Source organism: Nerophis lumbriciformis, linkage group LG18, assembly GCF_033978685.3.
Source record: "Nerophis lumbriciformis linkage group LG18, RoL_Nlum_v2.1, whole genome shotgun sequence".
Classification (NCBI taxonomy): domain Eukaryota; kingdom Metazoa; phylum Chordata; class Actinopteri; order Syngnathiformes; family Syngnathidae; genus Nerophis; species Nerophis lumbriciformis.
The window spans coordinates 42,313,029-42,333,647 of record NC_084565.2 but is presented as its reverse complement, the minus strand read 5'-3'; the positions used below and the strand labels follow the sequence as shown (position 1 = coordinate 42,333,647).

The 20,619-nt window shown below is 39.7% G+C and overlaps 2 protein-coding genes across 5 annotated transcripts in view; one reads left to right on the top strand and one right to left on the bottom strand.

The window, feature by feature from the left end:
* The window catches only part of LOC133617975 (transcription initiation factor TFIID subunit 4-like), a 23,080-nt gene extending 12,046 nt beyond the window's left edge, over positions 1-11,034 (top strand). The window contains exons 6-16 of one of the 2 annotated variants that reach the window (XM_061978410.1): positions 3,317-3,439; positions 3,518-3,607; positions 3,674-3,814; positions 7,508-7,619; positions 7,694-7,778; positions 7,847-8,007; positions 8,072-8,202; positions 10,137-10,262; positions 10,328-10,384; positions 10,452-10,559; positions 10,890-11,034. In XM_061978410.1, the coding sequence (XP_061834394.1) occupies positions 3,317-3,439; positions 3,518-3,607; positions 3,674-3,814; positions 7,508-7,619; positions 7,694-7,778; positions 7,847-8,007; positions 8,072-8,202; positions 10,137-10,262; positions 10,328-10,384; positions 10,452-10,559; positions 10,890-10,922 (1,167 nt within the window). In that variant the 3' untranslated portion in view covers positions 10,923-11,034. The other variant, XM_061978409.2, reaches the window with a different exon arrangement.
* The window catches only part of LOC133617976 (uncharacterized), a 24,571-nt gene continuing 14,891 nt past the window's right edge, over positions 10,940-20,619 (bottom strand). The window contains exons 2-5 of one of the 3 annotated variants that reach the window (XM_061978413.1): positions 18,890-19,038; positions 18,652-18,796; positions 15,486-15,689; positions 10,940-11,107 (exon numbers count right to left, since the gene is read on the bottom strand). In XM_061978413.1, the coding sequence (XP_061834397.1) occupies positions 10,940-11,107; positions 15,486-15,689; positions 18,652-18,796; positions 18,890-19,038 (666 nt within the window). Of the gene's footprint in view, positions 11,108-15,395; positions 15,690-18,651; positions 18,838-18,889; positions 19,039-20,619 lie in introns of all 3 variants that reach the window. The other 2 variants (XM_061978412.1, XM_061978414.1) reach the window with 2 other exon arrangements.

Here is a 20,619-nt window from a genome sequence, read left to right as displayed (position 1 = left end):
CTAAAAGACAAGTTGTCACTATTTTATTTAAGGACTAAACTACAATAATAAACATATGTTTCATGTACACTAACATTTTTTGTTCAAATAAAGACAATAATGACATTTTTTGTGGTCCCCCTTTTATTTAGAAAAGTATCGAAATACATTTTGGTACCGGTACCAAAACATTGGTATCGCGACAACTATCGGCCTGCCGATATTATCGGCGGATAAATGCTTTAAAATGTAATATTCGAAATTAGATTTTTTTAGATTAGATTTAGATTAGATTTATTGGTCCCCTTGGGGAAATTCATTGTCACTGCCGTACATTTAAACACTAGACATTACACATCACACAAAAAAAAATAACAAAAAGACATCATACATGACTAACACACATTTACAGGCTTGTCAGACAGGTCGGCCGGGCCTGCTGTTAAGGGCGGCTATAGCTGCAGGGATCAGGCTTTTCCTGAGGCGGGCCCTCCGGAATTTGATTGTTCTGTACCTGCGCCCTGATTATCGTATCGGTTTTCTATTATCGGTATCGTTTTTTTTATTAAATCAACATAAAAAACACAAGATACACTTACAATTAGTGCACCAACCCAAAAAACCTTCCTCCCCCAACTCATTCACACAAAAGGGTTGTTTCTTTCTGTTATTAATATTGTGGTTCCTACATTATATATCAATACAGTCTGCAAGGGATACAGTCCGTAAGCACACATGATTGTGCGTGCTGCTGCTCCACTAATAGTACTAACCTTTAACACTTCATTTTACTCATTTTCATTCATTACTAGTTTCTATGTAACTGTTTTTATATTGTTTTACTTTCTTTTTTATTCAAGAATTTTTTATTTATTTATTTATCTTATTTTATTTTATTATTTAAAAAAAAAAGGACCTTATCTTCACCATACCTGGTTGTCCAAATTAGGCATAATAATGTGTTAATTCAGACAGAATTTCTAGGCGCAGTCAAGGCGTTAAGGGGATCTGGTTTGGTGGCTGCAGGATTAGGTCTCTGCTATTTGCAGATGATGTGGTCCTGATGGCTTCCTCCGGCCAGGATCTTCAGCTCTCACTGGATCGGTTCGCAGCCGAGTGTGAAGCGACTGGGATGGGAATCAGCACCTCCAAGTCCGAGTCCATGGTTCTCTCCCGGAAAAGGGTGGAGTGCCATCTCCGGGTTGGGGAGGAGATCTTGCCCCAAGTGGAGGAGTTCAAGTACCTGGGAGTCTTGTTCACGAGTGAGGGAAGAGTGGATGGTGAGATTGACAGGCGGCGTCTTCAGTAATGCGGACGCTGTATCGATCCGTTGTGGTGAAGAAGGAGCTGAGCCGGAAGGCGAAGCTCTCGATTTATCGGTCGATCTACGTTCCCATCCTCACCTATGGTCATGAGCTTTGGGTTATGACCGAAAGGACAAGATCACGGGTACATGCAGCCCAAATGAGTTTGGGTCTCTCCCTTAGAGATAGGGTGAGAAGCTCTGTCATCCGGGAGGAGCTCAAAGTAAAGCCGCTGCTCCTCCACATGGAGAGGAGCCAGATGAGGTGGTTCGGGCATCTAGTCAGGATGCCACCCGAGCGCCTCCCTAGGAAGGTGTTTAGGGCACGTCCGACCGGTAGGAGGCTGCGGGGAAGACCCAGGACACGTTGGGAAGACTATCTCTCCCGGCTGGCCTGGGAACGCCTCGGGATCCCCCGGGAGGAGCTGGACGAAGTGGCTGGGGAGAGGGAAGTCTGGGCTTCCCTGCTTAGGCTGCTGCCCCCGCGACCCGACCTCGGATAAGCGGAAGAAGATGGATGGATGGATGGTTTTTAATTTATTTATCTTATTTTATTTAAAAAGGACCTAATCTTCACCATACCTGGTTGTCCAAATTAGGCATAATAATGTGTTAAATTAGGCATAATAATGTGTTAAAATTAGGCATAATGTGTTAATTCCACGACTGTATATATTGGTATCGGCAATTAAGATTTCAAGGTCAAGGTTCAACTTTATTGTCCCCGCGGGGAAATTTGTCTTGGGCACAGTGCATCATTGCTTTCTTAACATACCCAAAAACAACAGAACAAAAACACAAGCACAGACACAACCACAACCATACAACTGACATTTAAACATCAGAACATGGAGCTTGATAGACATAGGTGGCACTTTGATGTAGGCATAAAATCTACAGTATGGAGATAAAGATAAAGTACCAATGTGCATTGCACTAGAGCTCATGGATAAAGTGCTGTGTGCTAAAGTGCTATGTGCTAAAGTGCTATGTGCTAAAAAAGTGCTAACCTATGTATTAAAATTCTATCGCACATTGTTGGTCAGCTTAATGGAGGCTGGAACAAATGATAATTTAAGGCGGTTAGATTTGCATAGTGGGACCCGGAGTCTTCTCCCTGATGGCAGGGTTCCATATTCAGGAAAGAGTGGGTGTTCCATCCATCCATCCATTTTCTACCGCTTATTCCCTTTGGGGTCGCGGGGGGCGCTGGAGCCTATCTCAGCTACAATCGGGCGGAAGGCGGGGTACACCCTGGACAAGTCGCCACCTCACCGCAGGGCCAACACAGATAGACAGACAACATTCACACTCACATCCACACACTAGGGCCAATTTAGTGTTACCAATCAACAGGTGCATGTCTTTGGAGGTGGGAGGAAGCCGGAGTACCCGGAGGGAACCCACGCAGTCACGGGGAGAACATGCAAACTCCACACAGAAAGATCCCGAGCCCGGGATTGAACCCAAGACTACTCAGGACCTTCATATTGTGAGGCAGATGAGTGGGTGTTGTGAGTTGGAAATAATTTTCTTAGCTTTTTTCCTAACTGCCTGCTCATAGATGCTCTGTATTTGGACAATATCGGCAAAAAAGCCATTATCGGACATCCCTCGGGACAACACTAGTAGGGGTGTCCCGATCCGTATCCTGATTGGCATCGGATGATATCAGCTTGCATGTAATCTACATATTCATACTAATACAATGCCCAAAATTCTCAAAATTGTGTGTAATTTTTTTTAGCTGATTCCGACCTTTCAACCATCCTCCCACACTACCTTCTGATATATAGAACCCACAACAGGTTTTCCCTTTCCCAAAAGTCCCGGTTTTCTCGGAATTTGCAGATATGTTGACAATGTACTGCACAGGAAGTGATGTCATGAAAACGGAAGGCTTCCAGTGGCACACTTTATGGAAGAATGAATAAACGTTGTCACTCACGGGGGACTTGGCAGGTTTGCAAATAGAGGTGTTTGTAAATGGAGGTTCCACTTGAAGTGACAAGTGGTCTTTGGTCCACTCACCAGGAGACCATGGAGAGCGTGAAGAAGTGCAAGAACTTCCTGGTGACCCTCATCAAGCTGGCGTCCAGCGACTCCAAGTCCACCAGCATGGCCAACAACGTGCGAGGCCTGGTCAGGAGTCTGCTGGTGCGGTTCCCCTCCCGGTCCCCGGCTCCTGGTCCACGTGGGCCGTCGGGTCACGCGTCTGCCTTGTCTCACCTGCAGGAAGGCAAGATGGAGGCGGAGGAGTTCACGCAAGCGCTCTATCGGGAGCTCAAGTCCACGCCGCAGCCGTGCTTGGTGCCTTTTCTCAAGGTGCAGGTCACATGACTTCTCCTGGTCACTAAGCGCACGACTGAACTTCTTTTCTTCAATCCACAGAAAAGTCTTCCGGCCGTGCGTCGCCTCACCTCGGACCCCCAGTCATTCATCCAGCAGGCCTCCTCCTCCTCCTGCCCCCCTGCTGTGAAGAAGCCCACTATGAACGCTGCGCCAAGTCCAAGTCCAAGACCAGCCCAGCAGGTGGACTTCCTTGTGAATTAGGGATGGAACGTGTCAATGAATGATGATTCTCAGTCCTCACCATCAAGCACTAGAAATCTGAACTATTATTATTTAGCTACACCGCTAGCTGTCATAGTCAAATACTTTATTACTTGACACATGTTAACTGCTGACATGCTAAAAAAATGTTGTTAGTTTTGCAGTCGAACACCTTAAAGCAGGGGTGCTCATTACGTCGATCGCGATCTACCGGTCGATCTCGGAGGGTGTGTCAGTCGATCACCAGCCAGGCATTAAAAAAAATAGTCCTAAAAATGAGCGATCATAAATCTTCACTATGACGTCACTTTCGTCACTTGATTGACATTCACGGCACCCGAGGGTCTTCTGAGATGACGCTGGCTGCTGCCAGCTCATTAAAATTACCGACTGGAAGGCGAGAAACACTTTATTTCAACAGACTCTGGCGCCGTACCTGTCGTCAAAACTCCAAAGACCGACTGCACAGTTGCGCTACCAAAATAAGAGTCTCAGAAAGCTGGCGTGCACAAGCTAGCAAGCTACGGAGTTTGCCGACAATGTATTTCTTGTAAAGTGTATACATAGGAGTATGGAAGCTGGACAAATAAGATGCCAAAAACCAACCACTTTCATGTGGTATTGGACGGAATGGAGGACTTTTTTTCTCCTCCATTCGAAAATGCGGACGTTATCATCACCACTGTCTGATTCTAATCAATGCAAGTGATCAGAATCAGGTAATACACCAACTTATATTCTTGTCTTCATGAAAGAAAGGAATCTATATGTGTTAAACATGCTTGTATTATCATTAAACACCTTTAATTTTTTTAACAATATTAACTATATGCTTGTATTATCTTTAAACACCTTTAACTTATTAACAATATTAACTATGTGTTAAACATGCTTGTATTATCATTAAACACCTTTAACTTGTTAACAATATTAACTATATGCATTAAACATGCTTGTATTATCATTAAACACCTTTAATTTTTTTAACAATATTAACTATATGTGTTAAACATGCTTGTATTATCATTAAACACCTTTAACTTGTTAACAATAACTATATGTATTAAACATACTTGTATTATCATTAAACACCTTTAATTTTTTTAACAATATTAACTATATGTGTTAAACATGCTTGTATTATCTTTAAACACCTTTAAGTTGTTAACAATATTAACTGTGTTAAACATGCTTGTATTATCTTTAAACACCTTTAACTTATTAACAATATTAACTGTGTTAAACATGCTTGTATTATCATTAAACACCTTTAACTTGTTAACAATATTAACTATATGTGTTAAACATACTTGTATTATCATTAAACACCTTTAATGTATTAACGATATTAACTATATGTGTTAAACATGCTTGCATTATCATTAAAGACCTTTAATTTTTTTAACAATATTAACTATATGTGTTAAACATGCTTGTATTATCTTTAAACACCTTTAACTTGTTAACAATATTAACTATATGTGTTAAACATGCTTGTATTATTTTTAAACACCTTTAACTTATTAACAATATTAACTGTGTTAAACATGCTTGTATTATCATTAAACACCTTTAACTTGTTAACAATATTAACTATATGTATTAAACATGCTTGTATTATCATTAAACACCTTTAATTTTTTTAACAATATTAACTATATGTGTTAAACATGCTTGTATTATCTTTAAACACCTTTAAGTTGTTAACAATATTAACTATGTGTTAAACATGCTTGTATTATCTTTAAACACCTTTAACTTATTAACAATATTAACTATATGTGTTAAACATGCTTGCATCATCTTTAAACACCTTTAACTTGTTAACAAAAACATATATTTCATAAATAAGTAAATATAAATGATATATATGAATGAGGTAGATCCCCACGACTTGATCAATTGAAAAGTAGCTCGCCTGCAGAAAAAGTGTGAGCACCCCTGCCTTAAAGCATGGGTGTCAAATTCTGGCCCATGGGCCAAATTTGGCCCGCAGTGTAATTTAATTTGGCCCTTGAGGCAATATCAAATTAACAATAGAGCTGTATTATACAGCGGTGGTGCCGCTGTAACACCGCTGATACTCATACTTGCCAACCCTCCCGATTTTCAGTGCCCCTCTCGAAAGTCTCCCGGGGCAACCATTGAAGTGAAGTGAAGTGAATTATATTTATATAGCGCTTTACATAGTGAAAGCTAATATCTAAGTTACATTTAAAGCAGTGTGGGTGGCACTGGGAGCAGGTGGGTAAAGTGTCTTGCCCAAGGACACAACGGCAGTGACTAGGATGGCGGAAGCGGGGATCGAACCTGCAACCCTGAAATTGCTGGCACGGCCGCTCTACCAACCGAGCTATACCGCCCCAAATTCTCCCGATTTCCACCCGGACAACAATATTGGGGGGCGTGCCGGCCCCTGTCACATGATATATGCGGCTTCTACACACACACAAGTGAATGCAAGGCATACTTGATCAACAGCCATACAGGTCACACTGAGGGTGGCCGCATAAACAACTTTAACACTGTTACAAATATGCGCCACACTGTGAACCCACACCAAACAAGAATGACAAACACAATTCGGGAGAACATCCGCACCGTAACACAACATAAACACAACAGAACAAATACCCAGAACCCCTTGCAGCACTAACTCTTCCGAGACACTACAATATATCATTTTGCAGCCATACACCTGAGAGTCAAATACCTTATTACTTGACACATGTTAACTGTTAGCATGCTAACTTTCTTTGCTAATTTTGCAGCCGCACACCTGAGAGTCAAATACCTTATTACTTGACACATGTTAACTGTTAGCATGCTAACTTTCTTTGCTAATTTTGCAGCCGTACACCTAAGAGTCAAATACCTTATTACTTGACACATCTTAATTGTTAGCATGCTAACTTTTTTTTGCTAGTTTTGCAGTCGAAAATCTTAAGAGTCAAATACCTTATTACTTGACACATGTTAACTGTTAGCATGCTAACTTTTTTTTTGCTAGTTTTGCAGTCGAACGCCTTAGAGTCAAATAACTTATTACTTGACACATGTTAACTGTTAGCATGCTAACTTTTTTTTGTTAGTTTTGCAGTCGAACACCTCAGAGTCAAATACCTTATCACTTGACACATGTTAACTGTTAGCATGCTAACTTTCTTTGCTAATTTTGCAGCCGTACACCTGAAAGTCAAATACCTTATTACTTGACACATGTTAACTGTTAGCATGCTAAAACATTTTTTGTTAGTTTTGCAGTCGAACGCCTTAGAGTCAAATAACTTATTACTTGACACATGTTAACTGTTAGCATGCTAATTTTCTTTGCTAATTTTGCAGCCGTACACCTGAGCGTCAAATACCTTATTATTTGACACATCTTAATTGTTAGCATGCTAACTTTTTTTTGCTAGTTTTGCAGTCGAACACCTTAGAGTCAAAAATACCTTATTACTTGACACATGTTAACTGTTAGCATGCTAACTTTCTTTGCTAATTTTGCAGCCGTACACCTCAGCGTCAAATACCTTATTATTTGACACATGTTAACTGTTAGCATGTTAGCATAGTGACGTTGTTGTTGGGGGGTCAGGGCATTAAGAGGTGTGAGGGCCCTAGTTCTAATCATCTCTGATACTGCAAGGAACATAATGTGGTGTCACTTAGTTTCAGGTCCAGCAGTCCAGTCTGAGACCTGAGCTCACCACGTTGGCCCAGTCCAGAACATTCCCCTCCATGAGCATCAGACCCACCTTCCAGACAGGAAAACATGTCCCAGGTGAGACTATGACTCCTATCAAAGATCCTTTATTGGAGCAGGACGTCTTCCTCACGCCCTCCATGTGGTCTTAGGAGCGTTCACGCTGAAGCAGCCTTTTGCAGGAGATCCACCTGGCACCAGCAGACCTTCATCCAGGGAGAACTCGGCGTCTTACAAGTAAGAAGACGACCTTGGACACCTCCCTTCCATGCGAGTCCTCGTCTTATCCGTCTGTGTGCTCTCAGAGAAGACGACGACATCAACGACGTGGCGTCCATGGCGGGAGTCAACCTGCGAGAGGAGAACGCTCGGATCCTGACCAGCGCGGTCGGCGCCGTGGTCCAGTCCTGCCAGGACCAGCTCTTCCTGTCTTCTCCATCCGTGCTCAGCAGAATCCTCCACACAGGTGCGGGCCACTTGACCCCTTGACCTTGGATAACGGACTTGTTTTAATAGCGCGCACGTCTCAGGGCGGGGCCTGGGGGTGACCGAGGTGGGCCCGGAGGTGGTGGCTCTGGTCTCTCATGCCACCCAGGAGTATCTCCGTGGGATCCTGGAGAAGCTCTCTGCCATGGCAGAACACCGCAAGGCAGGTCTGAAGGTACTGACCCATCTGTGTCTTCAAGTACACTCACCCACTTTTCTATTGGTATGTCCTATGGCAGGGGTCGGCAACCCAAAATGTTGAAAGAGCCATATTGGACCAAAAGTACAAAAACAAATCTTTCTGGAGCCGCAAAAAATTAAAAGCCATATTACATACAGATAGTGTGTCATGAGATATAAATTGAATTAAGAGGATTTAAAAGAAACTAAATGACCTCAAATATAGCTACAAATGAGGCATAATTATGCAATATGTACAGTACATATAGCTAGCCTAAATAGCATGTTAGCATCGATTAGCTCGCAGTCATGCAGTGACCAAATATGTCCGGAATTGACGGTAATCTAAGTAGAATAACAACAGTCTGGAATTGATGGTAATCTAAGTAGAATAGCAACAATAACAACAACAACAGTCCGGAATTGACGGTAATCTAAGTAGAACAACAACAACAACAGTCTGGAATTGATGGTAATCTAAGTAGAATAACAACAACAACAGTCTGGAATTGATGGTAATCTAAGTAGAATAGCAACAATAACAACAACAACAGTCCGGAATTGACGGTAATCTAAGTAGAATAACAACAATAACAGTCTGGAATTGATGGTAATCTAAGTAGAATAGCAACAATAACAACAACAACAGTCTGGAATTGATGGTAATCTAAGTAGAATAGCAACAATAACAACAACAACAGTCCGGAATTGACGGTAATCTAAGTAGAATAGCAACAATAACAACAACAACAGTCCGGAATTGACGGTAATCTAAGTAGAATAACAACAACAACAACAGTCTGGAATTGATGGTAATCTAAGTTGAATAGCAACAATAACAACAACAACAGTCCGGAATTGACGGTAATCTAAGTAGAATAGCAACAATAACAACAGTCCGGAATTGACGGTAATCTAAGTAGAATAGCAACAATAACAACAACAACAGTCCGGAATTGACGGTAATCTAAGTAGAATAGCAACAATAACAACAGTCCGGAATTGACGGTAATCTAAGTAGAATAGCAACAACAACAACAACAACAGTCCGGAATTGACGGTAACCTAAGTAGAATAGCAACAATAACAACAGTCCGGAATTGACGGTAATCTAAGTAGAATAGCAACAACAACAACAGTCCGGAATTGACGGTAACCTAAGTAGAATAGCAACAATAACAACAACAGTCCGGAATTGACGGTAATCTAAGTAGAATAGCAACAACAACAACAACAGTCCGGAATTGACGGTAATCTAAGTAGAATAGCAACAATAACAACAACAACAGTCCGGAATTGACGGTAATCTAAGTAGAATAACAACAACAACAGTCTGGAATTGATGGTAATCTAAGTAGAATAGCAACAATAACAACAACAGTCCGGAATTGACGGTAATCTAAGTAGAATAACAACAGTCTGGAATTGACGGTAATCCAAGTAGAATAACAACAACAACAGTCTGGAATTGATGGTAATCTAAGTAGAATAACAACAACAGTCCGGAATTGACGGTAATCTAAGTAGAATAGCAACAATAACAACAACAACAGTCCGGAATTGACGGTAATCTAAGTAGAATAACAACAACAACAGTCTGGAATTGATGGTAATCTAAGTAGAATAGCAACAATAACAACAACAGTCCGGAATTGACGGTAATCTAAGTAGAATAACAACAGTCTGGAATTGACGGTAATCCAAGTAGAATAACAACAACAACAGTCTGGAATTGATGGTAATCTAAGTAGAATAACAACAACAGTCCGGAATTGACGGTAATCTAAGTAGAATAGCAACAATAACAACAACAACAGTCTGGAATTGACGGTAATCTAAGTAGAATAGCAACAAGAATTTAGAATGCTCACCTTTGCTAGTCCTCCATTGGGGTCTACAGAGTTGTAAGGACTGTGATCCTGTCCCAAGGAAGACCTGCAGCACGCCAAAGTGAGCGACGTGCGCTGCCAGCTGCGTTTCCTGGAGGAAGTGGAGAGCGTGAAGAAGAAGAGGAAAGAGGAGGAGGAGCGTGAGAGGCTGCTGCGCCTGGCCCGGGTAAGTAAGAGTCCCACCAGGTGGACCTGACCAGCGAGTCCGTCTCACGTCCGTCCCTCTCACAGAGCCGCTCCCACGCCGAGGACCCCCTGCTGCAGCAGCTCAAGCAGCGCGCCAAAGAGGTGACCTTTGACCCCGCCTAAACGTCCTTCCCCCCCCCCCCGCTGAGATTGTGCCCTCTGCCTTTAGTTGCAACAACAGGAAGAAGCTCAGCTGCAGCAGCGCGAGGCCAACCTGGCCGCCCTGGCCGCCATCGGGCCGCGCAAGAAGCGAGCGTGCAGCCAGACGGAAGGCCAGGTAAGTGTTCTGTGGCACCACCTGTTCCCCCACCCCGGGTCTTTATTCTTCTCTCGGGCGTCAGGTGTCGCTGCCGCCAAGACCGGGCTTGCAGCGCGTGACCCGGGTCATGCTGCGTGACCTCCTGCTGTGCATGGAGCAGGACCACTTCCTGCGCCGCTCCCTCACCCTCTACAGAGCCATGCTCTGATGCCTCCTGGCTCCTCCCACTATTACATTTCTTGCCACACCTTTTTGTAAATACCTGACTTGTTCTTTTCATTTGGTTCACAAAATGGGTTTAATTGTTTGAGCGCCACATTAAAAAATGTCCACAAGCATTCTGTGCAGGTTTGTTGTCCACAGGTGACTCAAACACAATGACATCACCTCACTTCCTGTCAGGCGCAGTCCAGCTCTTCCTGCTTGACTGGTCCGGGGGAGGAGCCTCGGCCACTGAGCCCCGCCCTCTGGAGCACGTACTCGCTGAAGTGGGAGGGGGAGTCTGCACCGCCGCCGCAGGAACCACATGTGATGCAGAATCTGCTCTGCTGCAGTCGCTGCAACACCTGCACACAAGTAACACACACACACACACACACACACACACACACACACACACACGTGTCATGTTACCACAACACATGTTACATGTTACCACAACATATCAGTCATGTTACCACAACACACGTTACATGTTACCACAACATATCAGTCATGTTACCACAATTACGACAACACACGTGCCATGTTACCACAACACAGGTGTCATGTTACCACAACATATCAGTCATGTTACCACAACACACGTTACATGTTACCACAACATATCAGTCATGTTACCACAACACACGTGTCATGTTACCACAACACAGGTGTCATGTTACCACAACATATCAGTCATGTTACCACAACACACATTACATGTTACCACAACACAGGTGTCATGTTACCACAACACACGTGTCATGTTACCACAACATAGTCATGTTACCACAACACATGTGTCATGTTACCACAACACACGTGTCATGTTACCACAACATAGTCATGTTACCACAACACATGTGTCATGTTACCACAACACATGTTACATGTTACCACAACACATGTGTCATGTTACCACAACACATGTTACATGTTACCACAACACATGTGTCATGTTACCACAACACACGTGTCATGTTACCACAACATAGTCATGTTACCACAACACATGTTACCACAACACATGTGTCATGTTACCACAACACATGTTACATGTTACCACAACACACGTGTCATGTTACCACAACACGTGTCATGTTACCACAACATAGTCATGTTACCACAACACACGTGTCATGTTACCACAACACATGTTACATGTTACCACAACACACGTGTCATGTTACCACAACATAGTCATGTTACCACAACACACGTGTCATGTTACCACAACATATCAGTCAAGTTACCACAACACACGTTACATGTTACCACAACACACGTGTCATGTTACCACAACATATCAGTCATGTTACCACAACACATGTCATGTTACCACAACACACATGTCATGTTACCACAACACACATTTCATGTTACCACAACACACGTGTCATGTTACCACAACACACGTTTCATGTTACCACAACACACGTGTCATGTTACCACAACACACGTTACATGTTACTACAACACACGTTACATGTTACCACAACACACGTGTCATGTTACCACAACACACGTGTCATGTTACCACAACACACGTTACATGTTACCACAACACACGTTTCATGTTACCACAACACACGTGTCATGTTACGACAATCACGACAACACACGTTTCATGTTACCACAACACACGTGTCATGTTACGACAATCACGACAACACACGTTTCATGTTACCACAACACACATTACATGTTACCACAACCCACGTTACATGTTACCACAACACACGTGTCATGTTACCACAACACAGGTGTCATGTTACCACAACACACGTGTCATGTTACCACAACACAGGTGTCATGTTACCACAACACACGTGTCATGTTACCACAACTCACGTGTCATGTTACCACAACACACTTTTCATGTTACCACAACACACGTGTCATGTTACCACAACACACGTGTCATGTTACAACACACGTGTCATGTTACCACAACACACGTTTCATGTTTCAATAACACACTTTTCATGTTACCACAACACACTTTTCATGTTACAACAACACACTTTTCATGTTACCACAACACACGTGTCATGTTACGACAATTACGACAACACGTGTCATGTTACAACACACGTGTCATGTTACCACAACACATGTTTCATGTTACAATTACGACAACACACGTGTCATGTTACCACAACACATATTTCATGTTATGACAATTACGACCACACATGGTCATGTTACCACAACACACGTTTCATGTTACAACACACGTGTCATGTTACCACAACACACGTTTCATGTTTCAATAACACACTTTTCATGTTACCACAACACACTTTTCATGTTACAACAACACACTTTTCATGTTACCACAACACACGTGTCATGTTACGACAATTACGACAACACGTGTCATGTTACAACACACGTGTCATGTTACCACAACACATGTTTCATGTTACAATTACGACAACACACATGTCATGTTACCACAACACACGTGTCATGTTACCACAACACACGTGTCATGTTACGACAATTACGACAACACAGGTGTCATGTTACCACAACACACGTGTCATATTACCACAACACACGTGTCATGTTACCACAACACACGTTTCATGTTACGACAATTACCACAAAACACTTTATGTTAAACAACACACATGTCATGTTATGACAATTACGACAACACACGTTTCATGTTACCACAACACACTTTTCATGTTACCACAACACACCTGTCATATTACCACAACACACGTTTAATGTTACCACAACACACGTTTCATGTTACGACAATTACGACAACACGTGTCATGTTACCACAACACACGTGTCATGTTACGACAATTACCACAAAACACTTTTCATGTTAAACAACACACATGTCATGTTACGACAATTACGACAACACACGTTTCATGTTACCACAACACACTTTTCATGTTACCACAACACACCTGTCATGTTACCACAACACACGTTTCATGTTACCACAACACACGTTTCATGTTACCACAACACACGTTTCATGTTACGACAATTACGACAACACGTGTCATGTTACCACAACACACGTGTCATGTTACGACAATTACGATAACACAGGTGTCATGTTACCACAACACACGTCATATTACCACAACACACATGTCATGTTACCACAACACACGTGTCATGTTACCACAACACACGTGTCATGTTACGACAATTACCACAAAACACTTTTCATGTTAAACAACACACATGTCATGTTACGACAATTACGACAACACACGTTTCATGTTACCACAACACACTTTTCATGTTACCACAACACACCTGTCATGTTACCACAACACACGTTTCATGTTACCACAACACACGTTTCATGTTACGACAATTACGACAACACGTGTCATGTTACCACAACACACGTGTCATGTTACGACAATTACGATAACACAGGTGTCATGTTACCACAACACACGTCATATTACCACAACACACATGTCATGTTACCACAACACACGTGTCATGTTACCACAACACACGTGTCATGTTACCACAACACACGTTTCATGTTACCACAATTACCACAAAACACTTTTCATGTTACCACACCACACACGTCATGTTACGACAATTACGACAACACACGTTTCATGTTACCACAACACACGTTTCATGTTACGACAATTACGACAACACGTGTCATGTTACCACAACACACGTTTCATGTTACGACAATTACGACAACACGTGTGTCATGTTACCACAACACACGTGTCATGTTACGACAATTACGACAACACATGTGTCATGTTACCACAACACACGTTTCATGTTACGACAATTACGACAACACGTGTGTCATGTTACCACAACACACCTGTCATGTTACGACAATTACGACAACACATGTGTCATGTTACCACAACACACTTTTCATGTTACCACAACACACGTGTCATGTTACGACAATTATGACAACACATGTGTCATGTTACCACAACACAGGTGTCATGTTACCACAACAGGTGTGTCATGTCGGTGTGGTATGGCATCAATACGGTAAGTGTAAAGTTGTATGGAGACATGCTTTCATGTGATGACAAATTACACGTTGATGAAACAAATACATTCCAAATAAATTAATATTTTTGAATAAACACAAAGAAGAAGTAACAGCCTCATAACCTGCACATTATTTTGAAGTGACTTCCTGCCACAAGTGGTGGGAAGGTGCATTACAAGTGAGAGATTTGGTGATTGTTGAAGAATTGAAGTAATGGTGACTAAAGATGGTGCAACAAAATATCAGTGTGGCTTTTTGAGGCGAGACAAAGTTGAACTTCTTTTACAAAGTGCAGACTGCAGCTTTTTGTCCTAACTAGGCTTGTTCCGATAACAATATTTTGGTACCGGTACCAAAATGTATTTCGATACTTTTCTAAATAAAGGGGACCACAAAAAATGTCATTATTGTCTTTATTTGAACAGAGGAGCTGCCAAACATGCTCCTCTTGCTAGTAAAACCAGCAATGTCATGACGTGATGACGACGGAGGGGTCCAGGACCGGCACTTTTTTAGAGGCGGTATAGTACTGAAAATGATGAATTAGTATGGCGGTACCATACTAGTACTGGTATAGCGTACAACTCTAGTCCTAACTCCAAGATGGCGCATGAGTTGAGTACCTGGACAGAGTTGAGGCTGCAGTAGTCACTGAGGTGAAAGTGCGTGACGTGGGTGGAGTCGTCGGGGGAAGGGCACAAGGCCTCCGTCACCTCCGGGAAGACCTCCTCGATGGCGGCGCGGCGGCCGCTCACGCCGATCCTCTCGGCCTGGTCTCGAGCCACGCGGACCACCACGCACTCCCGCGCCGCCGCCGCCGCCTTGTCGCGCTCGCGCTCCGCCCGCCAGCGCCGCAGCTCTGCCTGCAAGGGCGCCAGCTGGAAGAAGGAGGCCTCCTCATACAGCAGAGAGTACTCCTGAAAGGTCAGAGGTCAGAGCGGACTTTAGCTGGGATTGTCTTTTCACGCCGGCTGCTGCACCTGTGTGACACCCGCCCTATGGCAAATATGACAAATATGCTAGGGCAGCACAAATATAGGGGACAAGTTTGGGGAGAGGAGATAGTGACAAGGCAGGAGGGCTGTATACATCCATCCATCCATTTTATACCGCTTGTCCCTTTCAGGGTTGCGGGGGGTGCTATAATAGTAAATAACAACTACAATAGTAAATAACAACTATAATAGTAAATAACATAACAGTAAATAACTTAACTATAATAGTAAATAACATAACTATAATAGTAATTACCATAACAACTATAATAGTAAATAACATAACTATAATAGTAATTACCATAACAATAATAGTAAATAACATAACTATAATAGTAAATAACATAACTATAATAGTAATTACCATAACAACTATAATAGTAAATAACATAACTATAATAGTAATTACCATAACAATAATAGTAAATAACATAACTATAATAGTAAATAACATAACTATAATAGTAATTACCATAACTATAATAGTAATTACCATAACTATAATAGTAAATAACATAACTATAATAGTAAATAACATAACTATAATAGTAATTACCATAACTATAATAGTAAATAACATAACTATAATAGTAAATAACATAACTATAATAGTAAATAACATAACTATAATAGTAATTAACATAACTATAATAGTAAATAGCATAACTATAATAGTGATAAAATAACATAACTATAACAGTAAATAACATAACAGTAAATAACAAAACAACTATAATAGTAAATAACATAACTAATAGTAAATAACAAAACAACTATAATAATAAATAACATCATTATAATAGTAAATAACATAACTATAATAGTAAATAAAATAACATAACTATAATAGTAAATAACATAACTATAATAGTAATTAACATAACTAATAGTAAATAACAACTATAATAGTAAATAGCATAACTATAATAGTGAATAACATAACTATAACAGTAAATAACAAAACAACTATAATAGTAAATAACGAATAGTAAATAAAACAACTACAATAGTAATTAACATAACTATAATAACAAATAACATAATTATAATAGTAAATAACATAACTATAATAGTAAATAAAATAACTATAACAGTAATTAACATAACTATAATAGTAAATAACATAACTATAATAGTAATTAACATCACTGTAATAGTAAATAAAACTATAATAGTAATTAACATAACTATAATAATAACATAACTATAACAGTAAATAACAAAACAACTATAATAGTAATTAACATAACTATAATAATAAATAACATAATTATAATAGTAAATAATATAACTATAATAGTAAATAAAATAACAACTATAACAGTAATTAACATAACTATAATAGTAATTAACATAACTGTAATAGTAAATAACAAAACTATAATAGTAATTAACATAACTATAATAACATAATTATAATAGTAAATAACAAAACAATAATAGTAATTAACATAACTATAATAACATAATTATAATAGTAAATAACAAAACAACTATAGTAAATAACAACAATAGTAGATAACTATAATAGTAATTACCATCACAACTACAATAGTAAATAACATAACTATAATAGTAAATAACATAACTATAATAGTAAATAACAATAGTAGATAACAACTATAATAGTAATTACCATAACAGCTATAATAGTAAATAACATAACAGTAAATAACTTAACTATAATAATAATTACCATAACAACTATAATAGTAAATAACATAACTATAATAGTAATTACCATCAAAATAATAGTAAATAACATAACTATAATAGTAATTACCATAACTATAATAGTTAATACTGTAACAACTATAAAAGTAATTAACATAACTATAATAGTAAATAACATAACAGTAAATAAAACAACTATAATAGTAATTAACATAACTATAATAATAAATAACATAACTATAATAGTAAATAACAAAACTAATAGTAAATAACATAACTATAATAGTAAATAAAATAACAGTAATTAACATAACTATAATAGTAAATAACAAAACTAATAGTAAATAACAACTATAATAGTAAATAAAATAACAGTAATTAACATAACTATAATAGTAATTAACATAACTATAATAGTAAATAACAAAACAACTATAATAGTAGTTAACATAACTATAATAATAAATAACAATTATAATAGTAAATAACAAAACAACTATAATAGTAAATAACATAACTATAATAGTAAATAACAACAATAGTAGATAACAACAACTATAATAGTAATTACCATAACAACTATAATAGTAAATAACATAACTACAATAGTAGATAACAACTATAATAGTAATTACCATAACAACTATAATAGTAAATAACATAACTATAATAGTAAATAACATAATTATAATAGTAATTACCATAACAACGATAATAGTAAATAACAACTTTAATAGTAAATAACATAAAAAATATAAGACAAAACAAATGTTGCAGCACAAACAAATGGGGGTAGATTTTGACAAGGTGAGGGGCTGGTTATGAATAATTAATAACACAACTATAATAGTTAATAACATGAAAAATCAATAATAGTAAATACATAAACTATAATGGTTAACATGAAAAAACTAGAATAGTAATGAACAAAAACTAATGGACATAAAAATGTTGCTGCACAAACCAGCGAGATAAGTTAATAAAATAGTTAACATAACTATAATAGTAACATGAAAAATATATTCGACAAACAATTTTTGCAGCACAAACATTTGGGACAAGTGTGTGTGTGTGTGTGTGTGTGTGTGTGTGTTTTGACAAGGGGGGGCTGGATGACATCACTGGTTAGAAAATGTATTTTAGAAGTTCAAAAGAAAAAAAAGTTCTCTGAATATTTTCATGGATAAAGGGGCCCGACTGACGCTCTCACCTTGAAGTCATCCGGGAGGAGGAGCTTGGAGGTGCGCAGGAAGTTGAGGACGTGGCGGAACATGGCGCCGTCGCGGTCGATGAAGTAGCGGCGCCTGAGACGGTCCAACACCACGGGCTCGCTGCCGTCGAACAGGCGTCCGATCCTGCCGCCGCCGCCGCGCCACCCGGGACCAAGACACACACACTGCTAGCGCGTCACACACAGGAAGCGGCGATGCTGGTCGGGTGTGCATTACCGTGACTCGGGGTACCTGCCCAGCGTGGCCAGGCTGCTGGTGTACATGTGACCTCCCACGTCCATGTGGACCGCCGCGTTGCTTTTGCTGAGCTGGGCGGCGGACGGCACGCCGGGAGAGTCCAGCGGCGTCCGACTGCTGTCATCGTCCTAACACACACACACACACACACGCACACACACACACACACACACGGGGAAAAAGGTGACAACCAGGTGGTCATCTTGGCGACACGAGAGAGTACAGGACCAGATCCTGTTAGAGCAAATGTCCTTGTGGCCATCACTGCAGTGCATGCTGGGTAAATGAACCAGCAATGCAAGGTTATCCGTGGCAACAGATGCTAATATACTGTACTTCACTAGTAGTGTCGGTAATAAGTGATGTCATTATAATATAATAATTATAATATAATAATGCAGCAAATGTAATCAGTGATGCTTTCAAGGGCCGCCGAAAAATATGTTTTTCCCGTACTCAGTTGTAATACACCTTTCCACCACTTGTGGCAGTCGTGACGATAGCAAACAGAAGCAGTCTGGAGCTAAAGTCGTACAAAAGCGCAAAAATGATGACTAAAGTTGTCAAGCACTTTCATTTTATTCAGTTCATTTAAGAAACACATTATTATTATTAGGGATGTCCGATAATGGCTTTTTTGCCGATTTCCGATATTGTCCAAGTCTTAATTACCGATACCGATATATACAGTCATGGAATTAACACATTATTATGCCTAATTTGGACAACCAGGTGTCATGACTTGGTCTTGGGTGTGTGCTTTTCCGGGATGCAACGGAAAGTTGGCTCGGGCGAGACGGGAATGAAGGTACATGATTTATTTATTATTATCAAAAAGTACAAACGAAAAGCGCGCACAGTGGCGGAGAATAAACTATGAAACCAAAAGACTATAGCAAAAAAAGTACAAATGAAAAGCACGCACAGTGGCGGAGAACAAACTATGAAAAAACAAAAAGACTATAAACATGGAACAAAAACTTACTTGGCTGGGACAAAAATAGTTGCATGAAGAATGGACATGGAAAGAATGGACAGAGCATAAATGTGGTGAGGTCGTCAGAACGACAAACTGAAAAGAATGAACTTAAATACTATGGACATGATTAGTGAAAGCAGGTGCGTGACTCAAAACGTGAAACAGGTGCGTGACGTGACAGGTGAAAAACTAATGGGTTACTATGGTGACAAACAAGAGTGCACAATGAGTCCAAACGTGGAACAGGTGAAACTAATGGGGTACTCATGGAAACAAGACAAGGGAGTGAAAAGACAGAAACTAAACAAAACATGACTTAAAACAAAACATGATTACACAGACATGACACTTAATACGAGAGATTGTAAGAATATTTTTAGTAGCTTGTCTGAAGTGACCACAAATGCATGGCTCATCACAAAGTATTTGTTTATTAAAGGATACATATAAATAAGCTTGAAAAATGAGTTGGAATTTCACAAGAACTTCACAATTTCACCAGAAAAACCTAGAATTTTGGCAGTATTATAATAAAAGCCGTAATTTTACTCGACGCAAGTCAAAATTTTACAAGAAAAACTGAACATTTGTGCGACATTATGATAAAAGTTGGAATTTTACTCTAACAGTCGCAATTTTACAAGAAAAGCTTAAAATTTTGGCAATTTTATGAAAAGAGTCGTAATTTTACTAGACAAAAGTCACAATTTTAAAAGAAAACTTAAATTTT